Source organism: Pocillopora verrucosa, chromosome 14 (genome assembly GCF_036669915.1).
Source record: "Pocillopora verrucosa isolate sample1 chromosome 14, ASM3666991v2, whole genome shotgun sequence".
NCBI classification, from domain to species: Eukaryota; Metazoa; Cnidaria; class Anthozoa; order Scleractinia; family Pocilloporidae; genus Pocillopora; species Pocillopora verrucosa.
The window spans coordinates 12,011,932-12,036,169 of record NC_089325.1 but is presented as its reverse complement, the minus strand read 5'-3'; the positions used below and the strand labels follow the sequence as shown (position 1 = coordinate 12,036,169).

General features: G+C 38.2%; 4 protein-coding genes across 6 annotated transcripts; 2 read left to right on the top strand and 2 right to left on the bottom strand.

The window, feature by feature from the left end:
- Positions 1-72: 72 nt before the first annotated feature.
- Positions 73-4,919, bottom strand: LOC136278202 (uncharacterized). Of its 2 annotated transcripts, none has more exons than XM_066161658.1 (3): positions 4,498-4,919; positions 2,577-2,722; positions 73-880 (listed from the first exon to the last, which is right to left on the bottom strand). In XM_066161658.1, exons 2-3 carry the CDS (start codon positions 2,599-2,601, stop codon positions 174-176), a joined length of 732 nt encoding a protein of 243 aa, XP_066017755.1. In that variant the 5' UTR covers positions 2,602-2,722; positions 4,498-4,919; the 3' UTR covers positions 73-173. The 2 variants fall into 2 exon arrangements, with proteins under 2 accessions (XP_066017755.1, XP_066017756.1); XM_066161659.1 differs by having other exon boundaries at positions 4,688-4,919.
- Positions 4,920-5,545: 626 nt separating this feature from the next.
- On the top strand, positions 5,546-8,048 carry LOC131795597 (protein giant). Its single transcript, XM_059113179.2, has 2 exons — positions 5,546-5,705; positions 6,797-8,048. Exons 1-2 carry the CDS (start codon positions 5,660-5,662, stop codon positions 7,762-7,764), a joined length of 1,014 nt encoding a protein of 337 aa, XP_058969162.2. The 5' UTR covers positions 5,546-5,659; the 3' UTR covers positions 7,765-8,048.
- A 3,861-nt stretch (positions 8,049-11,909) lies between these two features.
- On the top strand, positions 11,910-19,707 carry LOC131795589 (grainyhead-like protein 1 homolog). Of its 2 annotated transcripts, none has more exons than XM_059113171.2 (2): positions 11,910-12,608; positions 17,381-19,707. In XM_059113171.2, the coding sequence occupies exons 1-2, from the start codon at positions 12,253-12,255 to the stop codon at positions 17,502-17,504; spliced, it is 480 nt and encodes a 159-aa protein (XP_058969154.1). In that variant the 5' UTR covers positions 11,910-12,252; the 3' UTR covers positions 17,505-19,707. The 2 variants fall into 2 exon arrangements, 1 of the variants encoding a protein (XP_058969154.1); XR_009341052.2 differs by lacking the exon at positions 11,910-12,608 and adding an exon at positions 12,615-16,038.
- A 1,551-nt stretch (positions 19,708-21,258) lies between these two features.
- On the bottom strand, positions 21,259-23,197 carry LOC131795592 (thyrotroph embryonic factor-like). The gene is made up of 2 exons (XM_059113173.2): positions 23,037-23,197; positions 21,259-22,780 (listed from the first exon to the last, which is right to left on the bottom strand). Exons 1-2 carry the CDS (start codon positions 23,074-23,076, stop codon positions 22,017-22,019), a joined length of 804 nt encoding a protein of 267 aa, XP_058969156.1. The 5' UTR covers positions 23,077-23,197; the 3' UTR covers positions 21,259-22,016.
- Positions 23,198-24,238: the final 1,041 nt, after the last annotated feature.

The following is a 24,238-nucleotide window of genomic DNA, read 5'->3' as shown; positions in this document are numbered from 1 at the left end:
CGTCGTGGTGTAACTTTAGGATGCTAAGCGTAAGTATTCGTACCTTCAAATAATTTCAGTCGCACGCACACATTATTTAATTACGTGATTTATTAGTTGAAAGTGGGAACGTCTATGCTTTCACGCCGGCTAATACAAAATGAATACTTTTGTTTTTTTTTTTCAAAGAGAAACTATTGCCAAGGAAGCGAGCGCTGTTGTTGCCGCTGATGTTGAACCATGAAATTTGCCAGCATCATTTTTAGCATGGCATTTTCTTTCTCAAGTTCCTCCATCTTCCTTGCGACCAAGCGATCTTTGTCTCTCTTCGCTTGCCGAGATTTTCTCGCAGACATGTTGTTGCGTGATCGATTTCTCCAGTATTTCTCATCTTTGCATTCATCCGGGACAGAGTACCTGCTTCTTTTCCATTTCTGATCAGAAACGCAATCAACAGAATCTAGGTTGTTCCTATCCTTTGGGTAAGAATGAGGAGAAAAATGACATTCGAAGGTGGCAACCTCTGTTGGAGAAGGACCGTAAGCATGTCTAGGTTGTACAGGGTTGAAAAACGTAACAGCAGCACCAACTTGACAATCCACACCCGCGTTCCTGTATGACGTCATCATATTACGCTGGTGATCCTCTGCAACATTTGTGTGTGAACCTCCTTCTGTTTGAAGAGATGAATCCAGGTTCTCAAGCCAATCAATGGCAGAGGAAGCCATATCGAGTCTGGTAAGTTCAGGTGTCAGTTGGAAATCGCAGTCGACATTAAGGGGGCTGTATAACTGAAAGTCATAGTAATCCTTGCCGTCGTCTGAGAAGACCGTTGAACAGGGTGAACTTCTACTTGATACATTTTCGGGAGATGGCAAATTTTGACAGAATCTTTCTCTGCCTGTCAGAGGGGTATAAAAGAAAAATTGAAAGATTGCGTGCGTTGAATTTTTATACATTATAGAACCCAAATTGTTAAAGCTAAACTGAAACATTTTCTACCCTTCTCGACCTTAATTCTGTACTGAACATACGAGGCCAAGGTTTCCTCAAACACCAAGCTTACTTTTTAGTCTGACCTCTTTGTACTAGTCTCGTGTGCTCAAGCGGAAAATTAAAATCATCAACCTTTTTTTGAGGTTATGCTTCAGAGATACGACGCTTGAATCCCGAAATCTCTAATATCTGCGTGCTACTTATTCTAAAATTCAAGAAAGACGCATTTTTAAGTCGAGTAGTTCCATGAAACTGTTATTTTTTAAAACCTGGTCCTTTCATCGTCCACATAAAATTTTAAGTGTTACTTTAGTTTTCGTTTATCGTTGATTATTTAATCGACATCTTCAGTTTTCTTGAAAGTGAGGAGAATTTATGGTCTTATCATTCATGGGAGTGAGTGGGATTAAAGTCCTTGTGCATGGCGTCATTTAGAGAAGTACTTTGTGTTAAGGTATATATGGTATGGTCAGGATCTTCGAACTCGCACATTCCACACGCTTAAAACAACACAAAAATTGCATGTTTTCGAAGGACAGCATAAAACCGGCCCCCACACTAAAAAAAATAGATGCTTTAAAATTTAGAGAGAGGTTTTAATGCTCGTTTTGTCACGAGTGTGCGACTAAAAATCCGACCCCCAAGAGGATTTCAATTTCACGTCTCCGGTTTTGGCACACCTTTGCACTGCCTCGATTAAGGACCAGAGAGGTCTTTGATGGACAAGGCCATGTTACTAATCAGCCAAATACTTTTCCTTCTTTTTGCAGCTATCAAAACTTTATTTTGGCTTTCCTTTTTGGTAGATATTCTAATATATGTCGACCAGCCCTCTTGTTTCGCGGATTTATTTTTGTTCCTGGTCAACATACCGTAAAATTATTATGAAATGAGTACATTTTAAATACCCGGTTTGCAAATCATTTACGAAGACCTTTAATATCAAGTGAAAGCTTCGAACAGGCAAATTGATGCTGACTCTAACGAAAATAGAGTAAAGTAAACTGCTTGCATACTGTTCGGCGTCATGGTGAGACAATATTTTAAGTTTTGATCATGAGACATTTTAATTTCAAAAAACTCAAATCAGGGCCGTCCACACTATTCGGATTTTTGCATAAATTGGATTTATTGCAAAGCACTTCACACAAATGGGAGTTTTTAGTTTAGTTTCGTGGACTGTTACAAAACCTAGCAAAATTAATTTGCCCACCGTAAACCGTAAATCGTGTGCACAAGGAGCTATGTCTTTGCCGATATCTTATGAAATTTATCTGGGATCCAAGATAATTAGCGAGGACTTTAATCTATTGTTTTACAAAAACTAGTTTTTTAAAAGTTGGGTTGTCGTACGAATTAACTTTAAGTACTTGACGAAGGCTTAGGTTGTCAAAGAAAATAAATTCGGTTTTGTTCAGCCACAAAAATAAATATCATGTGGTGGAATTAGAGATTGTTTTGACCAAGGTTATTCACTCGTGATAGTTGGGAGTGCCTGCATGAATAGGATGAACTGCTCTCCGGGAAGGCATACGAAATTTCTAGCTGAGCTGTTGGGTAAAGTTATCCCTCTTTTTAAACTACTATAATACTAACATTACCTGGGATGAATTTACGTGCGGCCATTTTTGAATTCTTGTAGTGGCTGCCTTAGTAAGATATCGTCCGTCGAGGCTTTGATCATCAACAAAAGCTATGACTTTTCAGCTTTTATTTGGAAGGTTCGAAGATATGCATAACTTGATGACTAAGAAAAAAAAGTTGACAATTGTAAATGGGCATGGTTGAAATAAATTCAAAGAATTGGACACCTTTCTCCGGACTGATTTCCCTCGAGTATTTAAAATTCATTTATTGTTTTCATTTTGCTGGACTAGTGGTCTAGAGAACGAGACGGTGTAAACATTCAATTTGACGCCGTGGGCGTTAATATGCAGATAAGACGAGTAACATGGAGCTAAAAGGCAAACATTTATGTTCTGACATTGAGTCATTTGTTAGAAAAACTCGATTATGTCCGGAGACGTCTGAAACTTACCGAAGATGACACGAAACTTGCCGAAGATGTCATCATCATTAACATCCTTTTGTTTAGTAGTGCAGGTGAAAAAAAAATTGAATGCCAATAAGATCAACGTAGACCTATAATTTACAAAAATATTGAATCTCATATACTGATTGAACAGAGACTAATAAATAGGCACCCGTATTTTTAGAATTTCTCTTCGAGTGTTCGACTCAAAATATCACGAGTGAAATGACGTATTTGCCAAATGTCTCATTCTTCTCAGGGCACCCACTTCTTTTGGATAGTTGTTTTGCTGTCCGAAAGCATTTCTAGTGTCTCGAAGGGTTAACACAAACTGGTCTCTAGTTCGGCCTCCTCTCTCACGAGTAAGGGTTTGACCGATGCGTATCGACTTTTCTTCACTCGTATCAATTCGGATTTGTTTTACGCGACAAAAATTTTTCATATGTGGCGGTCAGGGCTCTGATAGTTCGAATCTTTCCGCGCCATGGGCCTATTTCTTCAAAGTCACGGTAACATAACGGGCCCAAAAATATATTTTGAAATCGAAATCTAAAGAGTGGTGAAGCTGGCTCTGACGCTCTAACCAATCCATTCATTTTCTTAATTTTCAAAACTTTTTTAAACCTATCTTGAAGGGAAACAGAATAGTTTTACGAGCCCGTTACGTTACCGGAACCTTCGAGAAACCAAAGTGGGCCCTAGGTTCGATCCTGTGGGGAGCGAAGTAGTTCGGACGAGTGTTTAAACTGTCAGCGGAAAAAGACAGAAAGTTCCACACAGCAGGCTGACTTCGCTGAAAGAAGGACTGCTCATAGTCTGGTCAGATAGTTTACACGTGCATAACTACTATCAGAATTTTAGCCTAAGTCCATGAATCCTTCATTTACAGATGATAAATGGCGGGAAAATTTGTGGTCGTGTCATCACTGTTATGGTGACATTAACGAAGACAATGTAATTTCGAATGAAGTTGATTTTTCTAATATAAAATCATAATCTTTTAATCGAATAGTGATCATCCTTATCGAATGAAAATTATGTTTGTTCGCGTGACGTTGAATGTAATATCGAATGCCGGAAATTAGTTTTTTTTTCCAACGAATTTGAATATTTCCAACGGCTTAAAATCCACAATTTATCAAATGCCAATATTCTTAAAGAATAACGTAAATCATTGATCTGATGACATTTCTCACAATTCATGGAGGGAAATGAAACAGATGAAAATATCGAAATATCGAAACCGCCCAAGGTTAGAGATCATCTTTAATAGGGGCTTTCCCTGGATAAGAACAGTACTGTGAAAAAAGATAATCGAAAATTTAGACGAGGAAGTGCGAGATGGAAAAGTTCTGTGAAATGGGAGTGTAAAAAAAATAATAATTCAACGGTTGAGCACGTAATAAATGCAGTAGTAAACGGCTTACTGAGATACTGAAAAGTGTTTATCTTATAAATTTGATATCGCCAATCACTGCTGAAAGACCTACCCGCATGTTACCCGCCTTTCGTACCACTCCACTCTTCCGTCAAGTTGTTGAGGGAAAAGGAAAGCGTTTCTTGTCAGTGAAGGAACAAGATGATACATGGTTGCTTGAAGTTATGGAATTTATCTTCGCGTGTTCAACGCGATATCTCACGCGTTCGGCGCTGCGTTCACATGCCGTGCTGAAAACGTACCCACTATCAGTGTAATCTGTAATCCCGGACGATGGGGGGAATCCTAGTGTCAAACGTAGTCAATTTCGAGATAACAAAAAAACATTTTTTCCATAAAAAATACAGCAGCACCGAAGTACAAAGGTAAACGCGCAACCAAAACAGAACGGCTGACTGCAATGTGCTGTTAGAGTTTATAAGAATGTCAATTTGGGAAAAAAGTTCAGCGAAATTTAACGGAAAGACCTGTGAATGTGCTTTCCTCCTTTCCTCTCCAAAGACCGCCTATTAATTTGCTACAAAAGTCTTACTAGTTTGTAAAATTTCATGGTTATCGAGACAGGACACCCAATTTTAACTGTCTAACCACAGGCTTGACAGCCTTTCTTCACGAGGACGGTCATGTGTTGTGGTTTTAAAGAACGATTTGTATTGCATAAGCCGAAACCAAAAGAGAGGCGAGTTACATAATCGTGCGTGACACGACAGATATTAGATAAGATTGCTCCAATCTTCGGAAAATGGACTTCAAGTTAATAGAAAATTTCGATGATAATTAAATTTTTTACTTTAAAACCTGATCGCTGCTAAATTGCCCGCATAGAAATTGGATCGCGGAAAGCTCAGTCACGCGCTTCGAAGTCACGACATTCCCCCAGACACGTGTATCGTCACACGTGGTTCGTTACACATAAATTTGCAATGTGACTACGTCTAAGCTGAAGAAACCGGAAACGTGAGATCCAACGTGAGTTTACCAACGTCGACCAATCAAATGTCTTGTTATGTAATACATTACATAAATGTTTGAAATTTAATTGATTCACACTCCTTTGTAATAGAAGCATGCACGTGTCCCTCGTTCGTAAATAAACTACCGGCGAAATAATTGTCACCAGTGTAGTCTTGAAGAGTCACCGAGTCATCGCGAAACTAGTCAGCGAGCGATTCAGATCTTGTGGCAGATTACCTTACGAGACGTCGTCAAAACTCATGGAGCTGCTTCAAGCACATGGAATTGAAAATTTTCACATTTCGGGTGAGAATATAAAATTTTGCTAAATATCCGAGCTGTACTCTTGCGAACTGCCCGTCCACACATGGGGCGGTCAATTCAAAATAATAATTTACATCCGATAAAACAACAGTTTTCAATGGGGTACATTTTGCACTGGTTTGAACGAAAATGAAACTGTCTCTCGTGTCTAAAATTATTTTGGTGATGAGTTGAATGAAATATCGCCATCCGACGAGTTTGAAAAACCCTCCGGATCAAAGTCCTTTACTACATTAAGATATTCCTGGTCATTTTTTTAGCTGCAGTCAGGTATAACGTGGTGCGTGCAGTGTTACATCAGAGCGCGAGCCTTATTTTAAGGACAGCCCTACGTTTATGTTGTATCAAAGTGTAAATCTCATTTAGTCTTTTAACCAATGTCTGTGGCGAAAGATTTAACTTAACAAAATTAATATATTACATCAACTTTGTCTCAACAAAGTTTTAATGGTTAACATGGCAAAAAAACCGCGTAACTAAAAGGCAGAACACCTTTACACGGTACTCTTAAATTGTGGCATGTGGCATGGTAGTTAAAAAAAATTTGGTAATTGTTGAAGTAGTTCTGAAGAATTCTGACCTGAGGAAGGAAATACGCCCCTCCATCTCTTTCTCAATTAAGCAAAGTTTAACAAAACACTATAAGGTTTACAACAATAGACCATGTTCGTTTGAAACAATTTCCAAACTCATGTGGCATTTGTTACTTAAGAGTATGGAACGTATTTCCATTTGAACCGGAGAACAGTTTTCTACAAGTTCCTTAGAATTTTGTTATTAATTATTTCGGACAGAGGGTATAACAGTAGTGTCCATTCCTGACTCTCAGCGTAGAAGTGCTACTTGTGGGCGGTTTCTTTGCGTGTTCAGTTTTGTGAAAAGTTGGGAACAACACTAGCAGTTACAGAGGACGACGCGGCTGACGCAATTCAGAATGTTCTTACATGATAATGTTTTATTGAATCTCAGTACAATACAGAGCTACTAATCACAGCCACACCTAACTGATTTATATTTGCGCTGTCAATGTCCAAAGTTAATGTGCTCACCTACTTTTATCTTCAATTCAACAGAGAAGAACATGTCCGGGTTTGATGATGACGAAGACAGCGGTTTAAGCTCATCTCCTTCCTCTCCCGGTGTAGCGGACAATGAAAGTGATCCACAATTGTTTGGATTTGAAAATGAATTGAGTTCGAATCTTGTGGATACCCTCAACACGTGCCTCTTTGACGGCGAATTTCCCAGTAAACTGTATACTCACATAAAGATCAAAGAAGACGGCGACGATGAGCCCTGGCAAAGCGTTGCCTTTCCGGGTCAGCTTAGACACGATGTAGCTTCGCAATCACTCGGTAATTTATCCAGTTTATCGAGTGATTTCTTTGGGGAACCTTTCAAATTATTGGACGATTTATTTGAGCCTTCAACTAGTGGAAAAGTCGACTATGAACGGTCAGGAAAACTGCCGTATCTCACTGAGGATAGTTTGAAGGAACCATGCCCTGATTACTCGTCGAATGATACTACTGACACTATTACGAACATTGTCGAAGAGCCAGCGATCGAAGTCGTTTGTTCTTCGGAAGATGTTCGACGGAACTCACTTAAGCGCAAACTCAGAACTCGTAACAAAATCAGTGTTATCACTGATCACAACTACGTGAAACCGTTGGATATAGCTGCTGAGGCTAACAGTGAGTTCGGTGATGATGATAAGCTTACAGTGTCTGAGGATACAGAAGCGGAAGAAGAAGAAGAAGATGATGACGACGAGGATTTTCAGCCAACTTGTTCAGCAAAGAAATCACGCCGCGCCTCTCCAAACCCTAGCACGGGTAGAGACGAAAAGTACTGGGAACGAAGGAAAAGGAATAATTTGGCGGCAAAACGGTCACGCGAAGCTAAACGAGCCCGCGAAATTGCGGTCGCCAAAAAGACTTCAACCCTAGAAAAAGAGAACAATACTTTGAGAAGGCAGGTTCAGAGACTGAAAGCGGCAATCTCTAAAGCTGAGAAAAAACTGCGCGCTATGGTGTAACAAAGTTAGTCACTTTTAGAAGGATATATGAGTATATTTTCTCCCAATTTGCTCGTTACGTTGTGTTTTATTAAAAGGAAATTGCGTTTCATATCAGTTCAATATTCCTTCTTTCAGGATGTAAAGATAAGTTATTCTCAGCGCTATAGTTTATGTATTCATCATGAAAAATTCATTCTTAATGCGTTAAGGAACGCCTGTCGTCTGTGAAACACTTGGTGTAGTATTCATGGTTAAATGTATCCTTCAATCCTGTGTAAATATATCGCGACTTTAGAACAGTATACAGGCTGGACTTTCTTTGACTCATATTCCCATTTAAGGAAAATTAAGGCTCAAAGCGCTTAAATCGTGGTTACATGCCCGATTCAATTTCACTTGGTCAAAGAAAACTCCCTCTGTAAACCTGACTACTTGGCGAGGTAGGAATGTGGCAACCTCGCATCCAGGTGTCGTGTTAACCTCGAGATGGTGAGATTGGTTGGGTTGAGAGAGATTGAAAGTATCTGATTCGAAGCACCAGAAAGGAACTTAAATCGCGCTTCTAAATTTTAGATCTCGAGCACCTCTAACTGTATCGCTGGTAGCTAAATAGCCTTATTATTGGGGACGACAATTACGTTGTGTCAACAGACGGACTTGGAGAGAAACTGTGTAACGACAGTGCGACGACAGTGCGAAGATAGCGCGGATCACGGCACTCGCAAGAAGCTAGGGTAAACCAAGCATACACCATTTATACCGGCTTTTTCCTCCTTTCTATTCAGAGGAGACAATCCACTTGACCTTCCTTGTCTATCGTGCACTTTCCTTGTCGCTTGGTTCTGTGAAGCAAAAGCTTGCGCAGCGCTCCTCAGTAGTAATTAATGAAGAAGGAAACACCTGCGCAAGTTAGCTGGTTTGCTTTCAAGCAACTAATTAGTTTCGAAATATATCGACGCAGTACGTTAAACTTTTACCAGAAAGTGGCTATATTATCGCGGCAAAATGCGCAAGGAGTGCGAAGTGCGTGGACATCGGCACCGGCAAGCTTGAAGAATTTCATGCTAGGATTAACTTTACGTAACGCGGCAATTTTATAGAAGCTTCTGGTGTTCGGTCTTTTTGATAACTTTCCTAACCCAAGCACAGTTGTTAACTGACAGGCTCAAAGTAGTTCAAAAAACAAAGTCACGGGTATTCCGGCCTTAACCCTTCGGTCAAGGAGAGAATCGCAAGCAAGGGTGCCGGCCGAACACCAATGACCAGGTCATTGTAACTCACTAAACAACTATTTCGCGAGGGAAAAACAAACAAACCAACAAACAAAGAGAGCAATTTCTGGGTAGCTATTTGTGTTTCGGATTTTGAAAAAACATTTGAAAATAACACTGGGCCTTCAAAGAATAACTAATTTTGCCCTTTGTTTAAGAATCCTCTCAGTCTCTTTTCGACCAATTTAAAAGTTTGTAGGCGAGATTTGTTGCTTTCCTCTTGAAAAATCTTTTCCGCTTAGCTTCCTAGTTTACGGCAGAACAATTTGTCTTGAAAAATCAACCTTTAAACAGGCAAAAATAACTTAGATATCCAGGTTAGCCAGCGTCCACCGTTGGATGCAAAACGGATCGAGAAGGAGCCAGCCAATAAGGACTTATGGGGGAAGATGGCGGAAGAGGATAGGCCGACACGCACTCCTCCTCCATTTTCAGAAGGAAGGTAAAATTCAAGCAGGCCGACTATCCTCCACTCTTTCTATCCCTTTCTCCCTCTTAAGAACCCTTTGACGCCTAGGAGTGACTAGCGTATGATTTCTCCTAACTTACACTTGCATCACCCCTTAATGAAACATTAAGGTCACGAGAATTAAGGTATCGATCACTAACTAAAAAGCCTTTTAATGGTTAAAGAAATTCTTCTCGTTAAAATGTTCATTCTGATGTTAGGGTGTTAAGTGATCCAACTGCAAGTAAACAGCTTGGCCGAGGAAGGTCTGTGTTCGAGACTAGTACCCAGACTAGTGAATGGTTTCAGTTCGTTTACCGACAGAAATGACCAGAAATGCACTTCTCTACGTTTTTGAAAATATATCTTTTTAATGACTGCTGTCAATCACCTCCTTAGCTTTTCCGACAAACATCTATTGTGCCTCGTGTGACTAGTGGGAAATTACATTGGTTTTGATTCTTTACGCACAAAGATTTTTCTAGAACTTGAAATAACGCACACCTCCACAAAGTGTTTAGGCATTTGCGGTTTCTCATGCCTCATTAAGTTTTGTTTCGTTTTTTTCATTTTGAGGTCTTGTAAGCAGCTCTTTGTGATGCTATATTTGCCTCGTTTCAATTTTTCATGATTTCGAAAGGAAGCTCAACACGAGTTTCCTTTGCGTAAAAACAGCCACTCGCGTTAAGCGTGGGACGAGTGTTAAAAATCACGTTTTTGCTTCTTCAACACGCAATACCTCGTGAACTTTATGGTGTGAGGGCAGTGGTGCATGGTGAGTGGCATGATTAGTTCTCGCAGGAACTGTTCAACTTTGCATAAAATTTTGATAATTAAATCGCAATGAAAGCAGAAACACGGGAAATTAGATCTAAAAAACAAGAGGACAGACGCTCCACGTAAAACTGTAACTTTGCATGATTTCCCAATTTGATTGAATATCACTTGGGTTTAACCAAAAAGTCGAGCTATCTTTCTCTTCCGATATCCAGGCTAGCTGAGCACGTTTAGCATGTTTAGGGCGAGAAAAACAAGAATCAACCCCGTTTGCCGAGCGTTAACTGGATCTGGACGCGAGAAAACCCGTTTTTCAGAAAAATCCTGGGCGCTTTGAAGAAGCTTTGCGTAACTGTAATAGTTGGTCAACGTCGTTTGGTGTTAATTTTTTTTTTATAATAATAATATAATTCTCTGTGAAATTAAATCATGCAGCCGGTTACGTAACTGGTTCGCGGTATCGAGTTGTAGATGAGTATTCTTGCGTGGCCGAACTCACCAAACCAAATTTTTTTTGCGTGCGCGATTTCATTTGGAACCTATTGTTGCCACGCAGTGTGCCCTCCAGGAACCACTGCTAAAGTGACCTCTTTAGCCTTTTTTGTGGCGAAAAAAAAAAGGTAAAAAAAAAAAAGCAAACCGCTAATATTGCGAAACTGGATCAACCGATGTGGAAAGATCCTTGAATGACCTTAAGGTTCGAATTTTTTCCGTTTAGTCACGCATGCCACTTAGGGTCTTACGGTGGTCCGGTAAATGTGATTTTCGTAAGCCTTTTTCGCCCAGCAATGCAAATTTTAAGGATTCGGAGCTCCTAAAAATATATGTTCTATCAATGCGGTTTTCTCTGCTGATTATAAATGTAAACCCCTGAAGAGACGGTTTTTTTGTGCGGGTTGCTATTTTTGTGCGAAATAATTGTGGTTGGCTCATCTTTAGGTTGCATGCTCCTGGCACAAAATACAAAAACCGTATCACGGTCTTTAAATCCGCAAAGAAGAAAATACTTTTGAATGAAATATCAAAGAAACCGTTTCATAGATGTTGGTCTCTGCAGGTTCGATCACCTTCGCCTAGAACATGGAGACCAAAAAATTTTACCTCGGAAAAGTAAGACAAAACTAAATCTGCTTTTCGCAAGCGAAATCTGTGGTCAGGATTAAGAGCGATGTGAAATCCGAAAGAAAAACTTCAAACCACAATTTGGGTAAATTATAGAAATTCAGCCAAATCTTGGCCCACGAAATGTCAAAACAAGTTTGTCTAGGAGATACTAACGGCGGAAACTAGATATTTGCTTCTCTTGCCGTGAAACTACTGCACGTGAAATCACATGTACGTCTTCGCTTGTGATTGGTCTAGCCGTTACGCATGAGGAACTGGCACTAATTATCCCATGACGCGTATAGTAATGACGGAGCCAGGCAATAGGAAGAATCACTGGAGTAGGGACGATGAGCTACAATGAAAAATTCTCCATAATGTCGAATTTTTCGATGGTATCGACAATTTTTAAAAAAAGATATTAGACTATATCTACTCTGATTTTCTGACAGCTAACTGGAATATCTTATGGCTATTTCTTCTTCTTAATGCATAGGATAAACATATCCCTACCCCCTACTGGTAGGGGATCGGAACTCCTGCTCAACCAGGTTAGCACTAAGAAGCCGTCGAGACTATCACCGTCAAGCGAGACCAGCATCGTGTGTTGTTATAACTTGTTTTTCGTTTCTAAAGATGTAGATTCAAATATATTTCGTAGCATTTCGTTTTCTTGGCAGAACATTACCAAAGCGTGAAACCTTCGAGAGCTTCAAGAGGCTGTGAAATAATTTTCTATCGGAGAAAGTCTTGTTTCATTTCGAGAGTTGTCAGTTCCGGGATAGTCGCGTTAAACAGTAGCTCAACGGGCCGTTGCTTTCGCTTATTTTTCCCTTTCTGGGAGCTGGAAAATCGATTTGAGGAGTTTGGTTGAGTTTTAATTGGACTGTAGAGGGTCCTCAGTGTATGGATATGGTTGTCAAGATTATGCAGGCCCGCTTTCCCTCTCAATTTGACCAAGAAAAGTACTCTACTCCTTTGTTTAAGAATTTACGGGAGAAGGCAAGGAAGAGAACTGCTCACGAAGCGTTTTCTAAAACTGCGGACGCCCTCGATGATCTTGAACTAGCTCCTAGGATTAAACGTGTCGTTCGGCGGCCACCGCCTGCCTTAACGATATATGTACGCAGAGAGAGCGAGAAAGCGTACAATGCTATAATGCTGGAAGAAGTAACAGTCGAGAGTTTAAAACTGGCGTTGTCTGAGAAGTACGGCACTCCGTCAGATTCAATCACGAGTTTCGCTCTTCGATGCAAAGAAGGGTAAGTTGAATTTAATCTCGTTAGAGAGTGGAGATTTCACGATCTTAGTCCTAAATCAAAAATGAAAGGCAGGAAGTGTGTACGAAGGGGAGTATCGAAGTTGTTTATTTTTAGTATACTTACGCATGCTAGATGATCGTATGTGCACGAGTTTACGTTTTTTTCCCCTCGTGAGCTGTCGCTAGTTTTTGCTCGAAACAGCTGACCGTGTTTAGTTTGTGTTAGAAGTCATTTTGCTTACTTTATAGTTCAGTTCTGCAAGGTGAACTATTGAGACGTAAAAGATTTGCATTCTCTCCATGTTAGTCGTAGCGAGTTTTGCGAAACAATAGATTCGATTTTCATTTATATTGCATACTTCAAGGGTTTTGAATTTATTCGAAAAATAAAGCATTAGTTCTCATCCTCCCTTTCAATTTACGAGGCGCTTCTGAAGCTTATTTTGCGTGTTTGCTGTCATGATTTTTATGGCGTATCTTTCGCTTCACTCACGTTTGCCGGCCTGGGTTAGCTCATAGTTCATGTTTCTTGGCACGTGGTAACTTGTTATTCCAGTTTCTAACCAGTTTTATTTACACCTCCATTCATTTTTTCGATCGATGAATATTTCTTTCAAATTCTGAGTTTGGCTTTTTGAAGGTTTTTCTTTTTTGTTAGTACTTTTGGTTCGACTGATTAAATCTTGATTACTGTTGCATTTACTCGTCAAAGCTGATTGTCGTGTTGATCCGGTTGAAAGGAATGATTCCCAGAACTCGTTACCCTTGTCATGCTATTATATTCGCTTGTGGCTTTGTTGTTGACGTTAATTGTAAATTATTTCATGAAAAAGGCTTTTATTTATCTTAATGAATCGTCGAGATTTTTATGTTAAGGGAGTGAAATCGTGACAGTGCAAGTTTTTTTTACTGTTGTTGTTTTTAATTCCATCAACAATAACTGACAACGAGATCTCGACGGGTTTTTTTTGGAATGTTTCTTTTGAGAGTTCAAAGTTCGTTTGGTTTTGTGCATTGTTTAGGTGTTTGTGTTGTTATTTTCTAAGTGAAGGCCAACCATTTAATACAATTTCTAAATTATTGTCCCATAAATTTTCATAAAAATTTCACGCTTACTTCAGTTCTTGGTCTTCAGATTTTAACAATTAACATTAAAAGTTTGTTTACAACGTCTAACTATTTTGATTTTTAGGGTAAGATTTGGAACTTTTTGGCCTTGTCTCAGCATGTTTGTGCTGACTATACAATAGTTTTCAATGAACCCCTTCCCTTGCTTGCTGCCTTTTATTGCAATTAGATATAAATTGTATTATTGGAAAATGCCAAAGTGATGTCTTTTCTACTCTGACAACAACACTGTTTTTGACATGTTGTTAAAATTGTTAAAATTTACACTGTCACAATTTGGAAGATGTTAGTTTGCCCGGGAAATTGTTCTTGTTTCATGCAGTAGAAGAGTATCAGTTTGGTACAATAGTAAAAGTTATTTTTACCTAGTGCTATTCACAGCATGGCTCATGTGACATGGCCATTTGGAAAAAAATGAAAAATATATGTATTTGTTTCTGCGATATTTCAAAGGAAGGTTGTTGTGGCTTATTTGACTTTTGTTTTCTTTGTGCCATTCTGTGAATAAGATCTGGATTAAAAGGGACTAATGGAGCAAGTTGGGGCTGTTTGTGTGCATATTTGTGGTTAATTGACTTAACAGTGCTAAACCATGAGTGTAATGGAATTAGTGTTGATGCTTAAATGTTTTAGTAAGCCATGTGTATAAGTCTGTTTGTCATTGTACTGTATTTTTAACATGTGTTTATTGACTGCTGGGGGTATTGGAAGGGTTGGAATGAGTAAATAGTACACATTTCAATATCCCACCATTTAATTTCTGACTTTGTGATGCAACCCGACATGTATACTTAAATGTGTCCCATAAACAAGTATCATTGCACAAAGTAGCATTGACATGGACTTCATAAATGACAAACTGGGCAAATTCAATTAGGATGATCTGTTTTGTTTCGTGTCCCCATTGTTTTGAATTTCAAGGTTGCAGTCTGGCAGGTCATGCGCTAATTGGGATATTGACTTGTATAATTTATCCATGCTCAGTGGTATACTTTAATCTGGGAATATAATCCTTTTGATTGTTGCTGTTTTGATTGTAGCTAATGTTCCTCCTCAGTGCAAGGCTGACTGGTACAGTACACAGTTTGTTAGCTTTGATTTATGTTCCTTCACTGCATTTAGCATGGTTTACTCTAGTCCAAAAGTATGAAAAATAAATTTCTAGTTATTGATATTTGGGCTGGGGTCACACTTATCCTGGCATCATTCCAAGCTGTGGCTCACAAACATTCTTCTTGCTGTTGACTGTATAACATAAACATATAAGTCATCTTAAACAGGTACAAGTTCAATTGCTGTGGTTTTGCTAAGTCAGGCCTAATTTCTTACAGAGCCTCTGTGTATTTAGTATAAATCTAAGCTCCATATCAAAATTTTGTAGGGTAATAAATTGTTAAATTTAAATGAAAGACTCTGGTTTTTGAAGAAACAGAGACAAAATTATTTCTACCTTAAACTTTGCTTGTTTTATAAAGTAGTGTACTTTGATGCAGTAATTGAACTGATAAATAAAAATAACCCAGGAAATAACCAGAAGAGAAGAGGATTGAAGGCTTTGACACACATTTGAAATTGCCAACTTTCCATCTGTAAACAATAGTTCAAGGGAGGTCTGAGGTACCAAATTTTTATGAATACTCGATTTTGGTTGAAGTGAACATGGACTTCCAAGTTATACAGGGTTTTGCTGAAAAATAAGCTGTCATATCTAATTGTAGATGAAAATACAGGAAGAATTTTTTTTTTGATGGGTTGACTCAGTATTTTTATTTTGCTTTGGAGTGCAGAAATTTAATATTAAATTATGTCTTATCTAACAAAGTAAAGGATGTAGAATGATGCAGGTGGCACAGTTTGGTATTGTGGAATTTTTTTGATCGATTGTTCTGGAGTGTGACCCCAGCCACTAGAAAAAAATGATTGAAAAATAGTCTTTGCAGTATGGTGATTTTGCTTGGTTCTCAAATTGAGACCATCAATCCAAGCAGGCAGGTACTCTTTGAGGAGATATTTTCAAACCAGGAAAGTTATTTCCTTGCTCCTAATTCATTTTACGACATCCTGTTTTCTTTTGTTTGTGTTGTGATGGCCTTGGTTTCCTCAATACCTGAGAGCACTAGAGGAAAATAGACAAAGTGACACAACAGTTTGGAATCTAGTTTTACTGCGGAATTGCATGGTGAATGTAAATAGGTTTTGTACGTTAGTTTATTGTTTGAATTTTGCAGCAACTGAGTGGGCACAGTTGGTAGGGCCTCCTGGACGTCTGCAGATGGAGTTTTGCACACCTTCGAAGTTGCAGGGTAGCATAACATTTAACAGAATTTTAAAAGAACGCTAGCCATACCAAAGCAATTTTATTGTAAAAATCTCAAACCAGTCTCAAAGAAATCTGTTTCTATTTTTTCTATCTAATTGTTGGTCATGAGTAGTCCAAAAGAACTTATGTTGTTAGTATTTGTTAATTTTGCTGAAGGGAGTTTTAACATTATATACAGTTTGAATAGAAAAAAAAAAAAGAAAAAAGAAAGAACATTCAGGAACATTTTCTGATTGACTATTCCAGAAATAATGTGGAAGCCAACATAAATCTGTAATTGGCTTTCAGAACTGCAGTTTTACATGAAATTCTTCCCTTTGCAAGCTTGGCAGTTGAGAAGTATACATTGATATAATGTTAAACTCCACTTAATTGCACTTTTGTGTCAAAAGTCAATGCTGCAAGGGTTCACAGTTTGTAGTGCTTCATATCCATTGAGGTAGACATGGTTACAAAAGTCTTGAAGGGACTCGAATAAGACTGAATTTGTACACTCTTGTTTGTCTGCTTTGATGATTCTGTTTGGATTTCTTGAAGAAATCTAACCTCTATAACCTTTCACTCACCAAAAAAGATCATGTTGTCAAACAGAAGTCCTATTTATTTAAATTTTTGTAACAGTGTCTGTCTCAGGAGTGGTTCTTGTCAGAACTTAAGTAGCTTGGTGTGCAAGTGATAGTGTGTTGTCATTGTGATGGTTGGGGGAGAATATTGTTTCATGTTGCTTTGTGTGGGCTTTGATCAAACTGCGCTTGAATACAAGAGCAAGTGACAAATAGCATATTTACAAGCTATCTGTGATCCTACCTCTTGTCATTTTGGTTAGTCAGATACAGTTTGTTTTGTTGGCTTGGTTTAAAATTTATTTTCTTGACTATTTTGCTCTTGAAGTGACAAGTGGTGAGGTTTTAACCAATAGTAAATTTTAGTTGCTGCTCTTTTGGTTTATCAGCAATGTGTTTGCTATAGTTTCTTGCCCTTGTATTAAGATTCAGTGGGAGATAACAGTGCATAGAATATTGTTTGTCTAATACAGCTTTTCTTATGTGACATATAATTTTCCCTCAATCTGGCTAAATAAATACAAACATTACATAATATGTGAAATTTATTTGAAACCAATCAGTTCACTGTAAAACAATATGTAAAAAATTAAAGCAGAAAAATTTCACAGGGTGAAATTTTAAATTTTGACACCCAGTCTTCTATGCACAGATGTGATGTTGCATGATTGTTTTGTACTGATGTATTCCTTCTACAGTTTCATTTTACAAATGATAGAAACATTACTCTAAACCCTTTGCTTTGTGATTATTATCTTGTAGGACTGCCTCCGAAATTGATGATAAAGCTGTGGAGGCCTTTGTCGATGAGGATGATTTTATCATATCCTTAGACTACAACGAAAAAATGGGAGTTTGCAGCGTAGTCTTGGAGACATCAAGCTGACAAATAGTGTTGGAGGTTCATGACCTGGTTTTCTACTTTGCCAAGTTGGAGGACATAATTTACAAGTTATATTGACTTTGCATATTTTGTGGAAGTTCACTGCTAGTTATGTTGACAAGGAGAAATATATATACTGTATGTTTCTTTGTGATATAAGTTGATTGTAAGAGTGGAATTTCTCTGTAACATGGTGTTCAGGAGGTTTTTCTTTTCTGGAGTAACTTATTACTATGAGGAATTTTCAATCATGCAACTCTGATAATATATCTAGCATAACTTAACCCTTTAACTCCCAAGATCTGATCATCAATTCTCCTTTCAAGCTGTTGCAAATTTCCTTGTGAATTAGTTCTAGGCTGTCATTTTGACTTGCTGCCAAATTTGTCTTCCTAATTTACAAGAAAATAGATGTAAGTTTAATAGAGAATTTCAGTTCTCATCTTTGTAGTTTAAGGGTTAGATTTGATGTACTCTCCTGATAGGGAGCAATATTTGTGGCATAGGACATGCCCATATGACAAGATTTGTAATTTTTATTTGTAGTAAAATATTTCCAGTACACTTTCTGGATAAGATTGTATATTTGTACTAAGATATACTATATCATGGGGAGAGAGTTGTTTTGTAATTTATTTCATCGCAAAAAATCAACAAAAGTTAAGTGTTACTCCAACGAAAAGAGTATTCTGGTCACAGTGTAAAAATTTATGTGTAAACAATATTATTCACTTTGGATAGTTTATGTTATTTCCTTTTACAGAAAAATCAATTTTGTATTTTAATTCTTGTAGAGCAATTTCAAGAGAGAAACATGACTTCCAGACTTAGTTTTTGTCTGGTTTTCTGTTTCATTTCATGTTTTTTATTATTTTATAACAAGTTGTCAAATTTCATTCATGATTCAGTGCTGTGTAGACTTAGCTTCCATGTTTGAAGCATTTAAGAAAATTTTTGTCAAAGACTTGGTTCTAAGGTAATATTTGCCATTTTTTCTGAAGGAAAGACCTCTGTTAAGTAACTAAGATGCAGATCTCTTCAGAAATCAAACTCCGAGTAGTGGCTGCACATTATTTGATGGGTGAAGGTAGAAACTGAAAGTTTTTTTTCTCAGGAATAACTTTGTCACAGTAATATCTGACCTTTCTTTAGGAATTAAAACTTTCTTTTGTTGTTTACAATCAAAATTAAGCAATTTTAAAGATGCAAGTATTTCTTTGATCAAAGCACAATAAACACAGAAAAATAGAGCAAAAAGCAGGCTCCTTTTTTCACAGCTGTGTTTTTGAAGCTGAGAATCAGTATATCCCAAACAACTTTGCTAAGTGCCAACCAATTTCCATCACCTGAAATTTAGCCATGCAGAGTTTTTATGCTATTATTCCTGTTACAGCTGACAGGATCACTTATAATTTAATTTTCAAGTACAGGTGTGTAGCTAGCCTGAAGGCCTGGTCCTAATATTTTTGTCCACACACTTGACTTTAACATTATGACTCTGGCAAATGTTGAAACAAAGATGGAACTTTCCTAGGGGACTAGCCTAAAACAATTCAAAAACATGGCTACACCCCAGAGGTAGATATAAGAGCTGAAGGTTTGCAACTAAATCACTTAAAAATTGTGTGGGATTATTTTTTACTTCATAATAGAAACTTGCTCGTAGTTATTTTTTTTTTTACAATTTTGATCCCTGGATGCATTTTTTTTTTCTCCAATTAAAAAAGCTACTTGGTTCTTTTTTATCCTATAATTTTAGTTAACCCTTTAACTCCCATGAGTGACCAAGACAGAATTTCTCCTTACATTATCAATACAAAATCAAGAAGACAAGTGATGAGAATCAAGGAAAGTATCAATTAGGAGATTATTAGTAGATCCAATACCAAATTCTCAGAATTAACATCTGAAGAATTGTATAGCAGACAGTAAGGAGAAATACCAATGAGATCTTGGGAGTTAAAGGGTTAAGAACCAAAATTGTTCCCTTGCCTGCTAGCCAGAATAAATTTGGTTACATGCTTAATTACTGATAAGTGAAGGGTGAAAGAGGTGATTTTCTCTAATCTCAATTCATTAAGGCAAACAAGACACTTTCCGTCTCTCGTTAGTGTTGGTTATGAGGCAGCATACTGTCTTGAAGAGAATGGGTTGTCACTATTGAACCTAGCCACAGTTAATAAACTGGTGAAATATAAAGATGAAAGACGAGTGTTGTTGTGATTCTTACTTGTTTGTTCTTTACCTTGACACACTCACTTCAGTATGCATATTCTCCATACATTTCCCAAGGTGTTGTTGATGAGAATTTGTTGAACAATCGAAGCTTCTTGAGCTGGCAATCATTTCCTACATTCTCATGAACTTATGAATGATTCAGAAGTATTACCATGAGGAGAAATGAGATGCTGGTGACAGCCAAGGCCTAAAGGGTTAAAGGTATGTTGCACAAGGTTAACATTTCTTGATCTTTTCTGTTTGGTAGTCAAATGTCGGTGATGAAATCAGGGTTGCTTTGACTTCCATTTTCTTTAGCAAAGCCTATTAACATCCCCCACATTTAAAGGTTCATATTAAAGCTGTACCCTTCTTACAAAGCTGCCTATTTTAACTCAACAAATTTTGAATATTTGGCCAATTGATGCCCCTTTGCTTTTTTTCGAAAATAATTTGATAACTTGATATTGACATTAATGAGAGGTGATTGGGAATCCCCTTAACACTTCTTGTAACATCATTTCTGCTCCCTGATGAAGTAATCATCACTAATCTCCAAGGTAAACCAAAGGTCAAATTTCAGAGTCTATAAATATTCCCTTTTGGCATATCAAGAATATTTGCCCTTTTGACAACCCTCACTTATTTCTAGAAATAAATTAGGAATTTTGGATGGTGGTTCATCCTTTAAATTTCACACATTTCTGTGGATCTTGATGTTAGTATTTATAGCAAGAGGCAAGTGAAGCCCTTGGTATTTCTTACATCATAATCACTGCTTTCTGACAAAGATATCATCAAGAAGTCATCATTTATACAGAAGGGCACAGTTTAGAGTCTGATCAACTGTTACTGTTTTGATGATTAGCAAATGCCCCAAGACTTCCAAAAATCTTATGAATTGCCATCATTTCTAGTGATTTAATATTAATTCAACCCAAGATTGCTTATCAGGGACTCAGTTTGGATACTTATTTCAGTGTGTGCTCTGCTGAGGATAGGAGTGTGTAGTTGGACAGTCCTGTTGTCAGGCAGGGGCAGTCAACAGATCACATCATTGCACCGTCTTCGTCCCCTTACTTCAGCATGCACATTCTCCACACTGTGCTTCATACATCTCTCAGGGTTCCAACAAGGAGAGTTTGTTTGACAAACAAGGGCTTCTTTGTTTGGTGTTAATTTTAATCTCTAAGCCTGGGCTTAATTTTAGGGAGAAATAGCAGGTTCATTTTCTCCTAACAAAAGGTCAGTTGATGTGTCTAACCTCCCTGATCAAGAGTTGTCATATTTTTGATTGCTAAAGGAAAAGACTTTTCATTGCATAAATCTGTCTGTAGTCATAACCCAGACAAGCAAATTGGGTTCCAGCCCTAGAGTTATTTAAGTTTATTTGTCACTTGCATAAATTCAGGTAGATTGGATGTAACTTGATACTTCTGCCCCCATGATGTAGATGATCAGATGATAAGTGGTAATGAGATCTTTGCATTTGGTTCACCAATTATCTTTTACTAATAATAGGAAATCAAGAGCAAAGATATTCCTGGGAATAGAGGAACTTTATTTTTAAACACCATCAACTGGCATAAACTAAAATGTACTACTGCACACACTCAATCTATAAAGATAAGTTTCAGACTAATTTACAAATATGAAATAGCAATAACTCCTTTATATTGCTATTTCTACAAACCTTGTCAAACTAAGTCTTTATGGCTTAAAGACTTCTTTGGTGGTATAAAATTTCTTCAATGTACAAGGGGCGTTTAAAGAAGCTTGCTCATGAAACAAATAGTACTGTTCAGAAGCAGGAAATTGGAATTTTGAAATTAATGATCCCTTCACCACCCAGTGGCAAGGGGCCAATTCTGTCATATCAGAAATAATTCCAACAACGCCGTAAGGCCAGTAACACCATCTAAATGTGGGTCTTGTCCTCATCTGAGGACACTTGTACGTAGTTGGGAGAATAACTATGTTGTGAAGTAGATGGGGATTGCTCTGTGATTATATTCTAAGCATTTGATTCCTATGCAATTAGCATCTAGAGCTCCTCTCTTATAAGTCCTATGGAAGCCTCACTGGTTTTTGGCTTTGAGAAAGATTCTGAATGCAACTCTGTCACTGGTTGCCTAACAATTCTAGTGTCAACTACATGTATGCCAGGTACAGACTTCCAATGAAGCCCTTACTTCCAGCTAAGAGTGGCAATGACGTATACATAATCCATACTGATGTCACGACAGCGTCAAATACTACTCACATCCCTCCCCTCAGTCTCTACGTGTTCTTTAAGCCTTAGTGAGAACCTTGAAAAGAAGCAAGTTTCTTTTCGAGTTCATCGGCCTTCATTCGCAATCTCCGCACTTCCTCTTTCAGATTGGCGTTCTCTTTCTCGAGATTCTTATACTTTTCAGTGACTTCAATTTCTTTCTGTCTACGTAAGTCTCTTGACCTTTTCGCTGCAACATTGTTTTTTATTCTACGTTCCCAATATCTTTCGTCTTTTTGAGACTGGCTGTAAAACTTCCGTTCCGCCTTTTTCGTGATCGGCAAAGGATTGTAGACGTATTTAGAATTTCGACGTCGCCGAACCGGAGTTTTTCCAGGCTGGGGGCCACTTGCCTCTTGATGATCTTGCCTTGTCCCTCCAACAGACTGGCACCATTGTACAATCGCGTTTGTTCCCTCTGGTTGAGAAGTGTTTGCTCGGAGGGTCTGAAAAACGGCTGGGTCCACTTGCAAAGGAAGTGATGACATTTTCGATAAGACCACGGAAGACAAAACGTTGTTCACACTGGCAGCCACTTTCGAAAACTCTGTGACCGCTGGAGAAACTTGTTCCACAAGACCACTAACGGTGGTAGCAGCAACTCTGGTACTAGTACTAGCTACCAGAGACAAATTTTGTGGATCCTCACATGACGCTTGGGTATTTTCCTGACAGTTCTGAGTTTGCACAGAAAGGAATTCATCCAGGTCCATATAATCTGAAGGAAAACTGCCTCTCGTGGATGTCGAAAGCGTATCGACACCCGAGTCACTCGATTCACTATCATCGCCTACAAACAAACAAGTAACATGTAGCTTAGTTCTCTTGAGTAACAACAAATGCAAATAAAATGTCGTTCCAGGGATGGCCATTGATTTTAAAGAAGAATGATATAAGGCCTTAAACGATCAGCCTTCGAACAACGAGGAGTCCAAGACAAAAAACAGCTCTTCGTTCTATCTTGCCTGCAACGATGACGTAACTAGACTTACTGAATTGACGTGATCAAGGAAGAGTTTTCTAACAGATATCTATCCATGACTTACTTTGGTTTGGGGCTGCTGGACTTGAACGACTAGACATCATGAGTTGGCGATCTTCTCAGTCGAAGTACACACTCACTGAGACTAAGCAAAAAATGGTTATCTATTGCTGAAAATGTTAGGAAAGTAATGTTTATGACAAGAGTTCTGCTGTCGTGTTGCATAGATTACTCTGATTGGTTGAAAATATCGGCACGTGCAGCTGTCTTCCCTTATGTAACAAACATGGCGCCTATTGCACGTGCAAAGTCTGACGCTCTTGTTATATAACTTTCTTCACATCGCCAGGTAACCTGGCAGTGTGATAATTGCTTACTAGGAACGAGCGAGAAATAGAGATTTTTAGGGGGGAGAATTAGAAATAAATGGTTAAGTCTCAAACTAGTTCGATTTTCATTCGAAATTTCTTGCTTGAAAATGCCTATTTAAAAACTCTATCATTGAACAGCCCACAGATTATTATGTAACAGCGCGTTTCCTTGACTCTAGTAGGCTGGGTTGAAGGACGTGTTCCGTATTGATAGTAAATAATTATCTTAACTCAAGAGTTACTTCTGGGTTTGACAAAAACCCCTTATACCCACCTGCGCCTGAAACGAAAACAGTTTGGCCAAGCACGATAAAAGAATCTGAAACACTGTTAATAAATTCTTGTGCATTTTTAGTTTACGGCAGAAATTCACTTTTTACGCAAATTTTATTCGTTAATTTTTGTGCAGCTTTGAACCAATCAAGTTTTTGACCTTGTCATGCCGTGTTTCTTAGGCTGACATCTACAGGCAGAGTCCAGAAAGTAAAATAATTTACTCACCTACAATAACGAAGTTGAACGATTTAACTCCTAATTATTTCAATGCAATCCTTGGTTTCCTAAATGACATAGAGCCATCGTCTTTCACACGACCGTTCACGTTTCACGTTTCACTTGACGCACGCTTAAAGTTGTTAATTGTGAAGGATGTCGCGACGAATCAACTACCTTACACAAGAGATGAAAGATAGCCGTGTAGTTAAGAATTGTTATTGATTTGATTCCATAAATTCTCTACTGAAATCGTGGAAAGCAATATTTTTTCAGTAGCTTGAAAAAGAAGTTACGTAATATTAGCCAGGAGTTAACACGCATAAGAAAACGAGAGTGAGAAGGGTCCCAATTACCACGGTTTTCACCGCCTTTTTCCTTAAGCGTCTGCCTTGAGGTCCTT

Excerpts from the sequence above, each read along its gene's own strand:
- LOC131795592 (XM_059113173.2), bottom strand. The coding sequence starts at position 23,076 with ATGATGTCTAGTCGTTCAAGTCCAGCAGCCCCAAACCAAA. Across the intron at positions 22,781-23,036 it reads TCCAGCAGCCCCAAACCAAA|GCGATGATAGTGAATCGAGT; the intron begins GTAAGTCATGGA and ends GTTTGTTTGTAG.
- LOC131795589 (XM_059113171.2), top strand. The coding sequence starts at position 12,253 with ATGGATATGGTTGTCAAGATTATGCAGGCCCGCTTTCCCTCTCAATTT. Across the intron at positions 12,609-17,380 it reads GCTCTTCGATGCAAAGAAGG|GACTGCCTCCGAAATTGATG; the intron begins GTAAGTTGAATT and ends ATTATCTTGTAG.
- LOC136278202 (XM_066161658.1), bottom strand. The coding sequence starts at position 2,601 with ATGGCCGCACGTAAATTCATCCCAG. Across the intron at positions 881-2,576 it reads CGCACGTAAATTCATCCCAG|GCAGAGAAAGATTCTGTCAA; the intron begins GTAATGTTAGTA and ends CCCCTCTGACAG.
- LOC131795597 (XM_059113179.2), top strand. The coding sequence starts at position 5,660 with ATGGAGCTGCTTCAAGCACATGGAATTGAAAATTTTCACATTTCGG. Across the intron at positions 5,706-6,796 it reads TGAAAATTTTCACATTTCGG|AGAAGAACATGTCCGGGTTT; the intron begins GTGAGAATATAA and ends TCAATTCAACAG.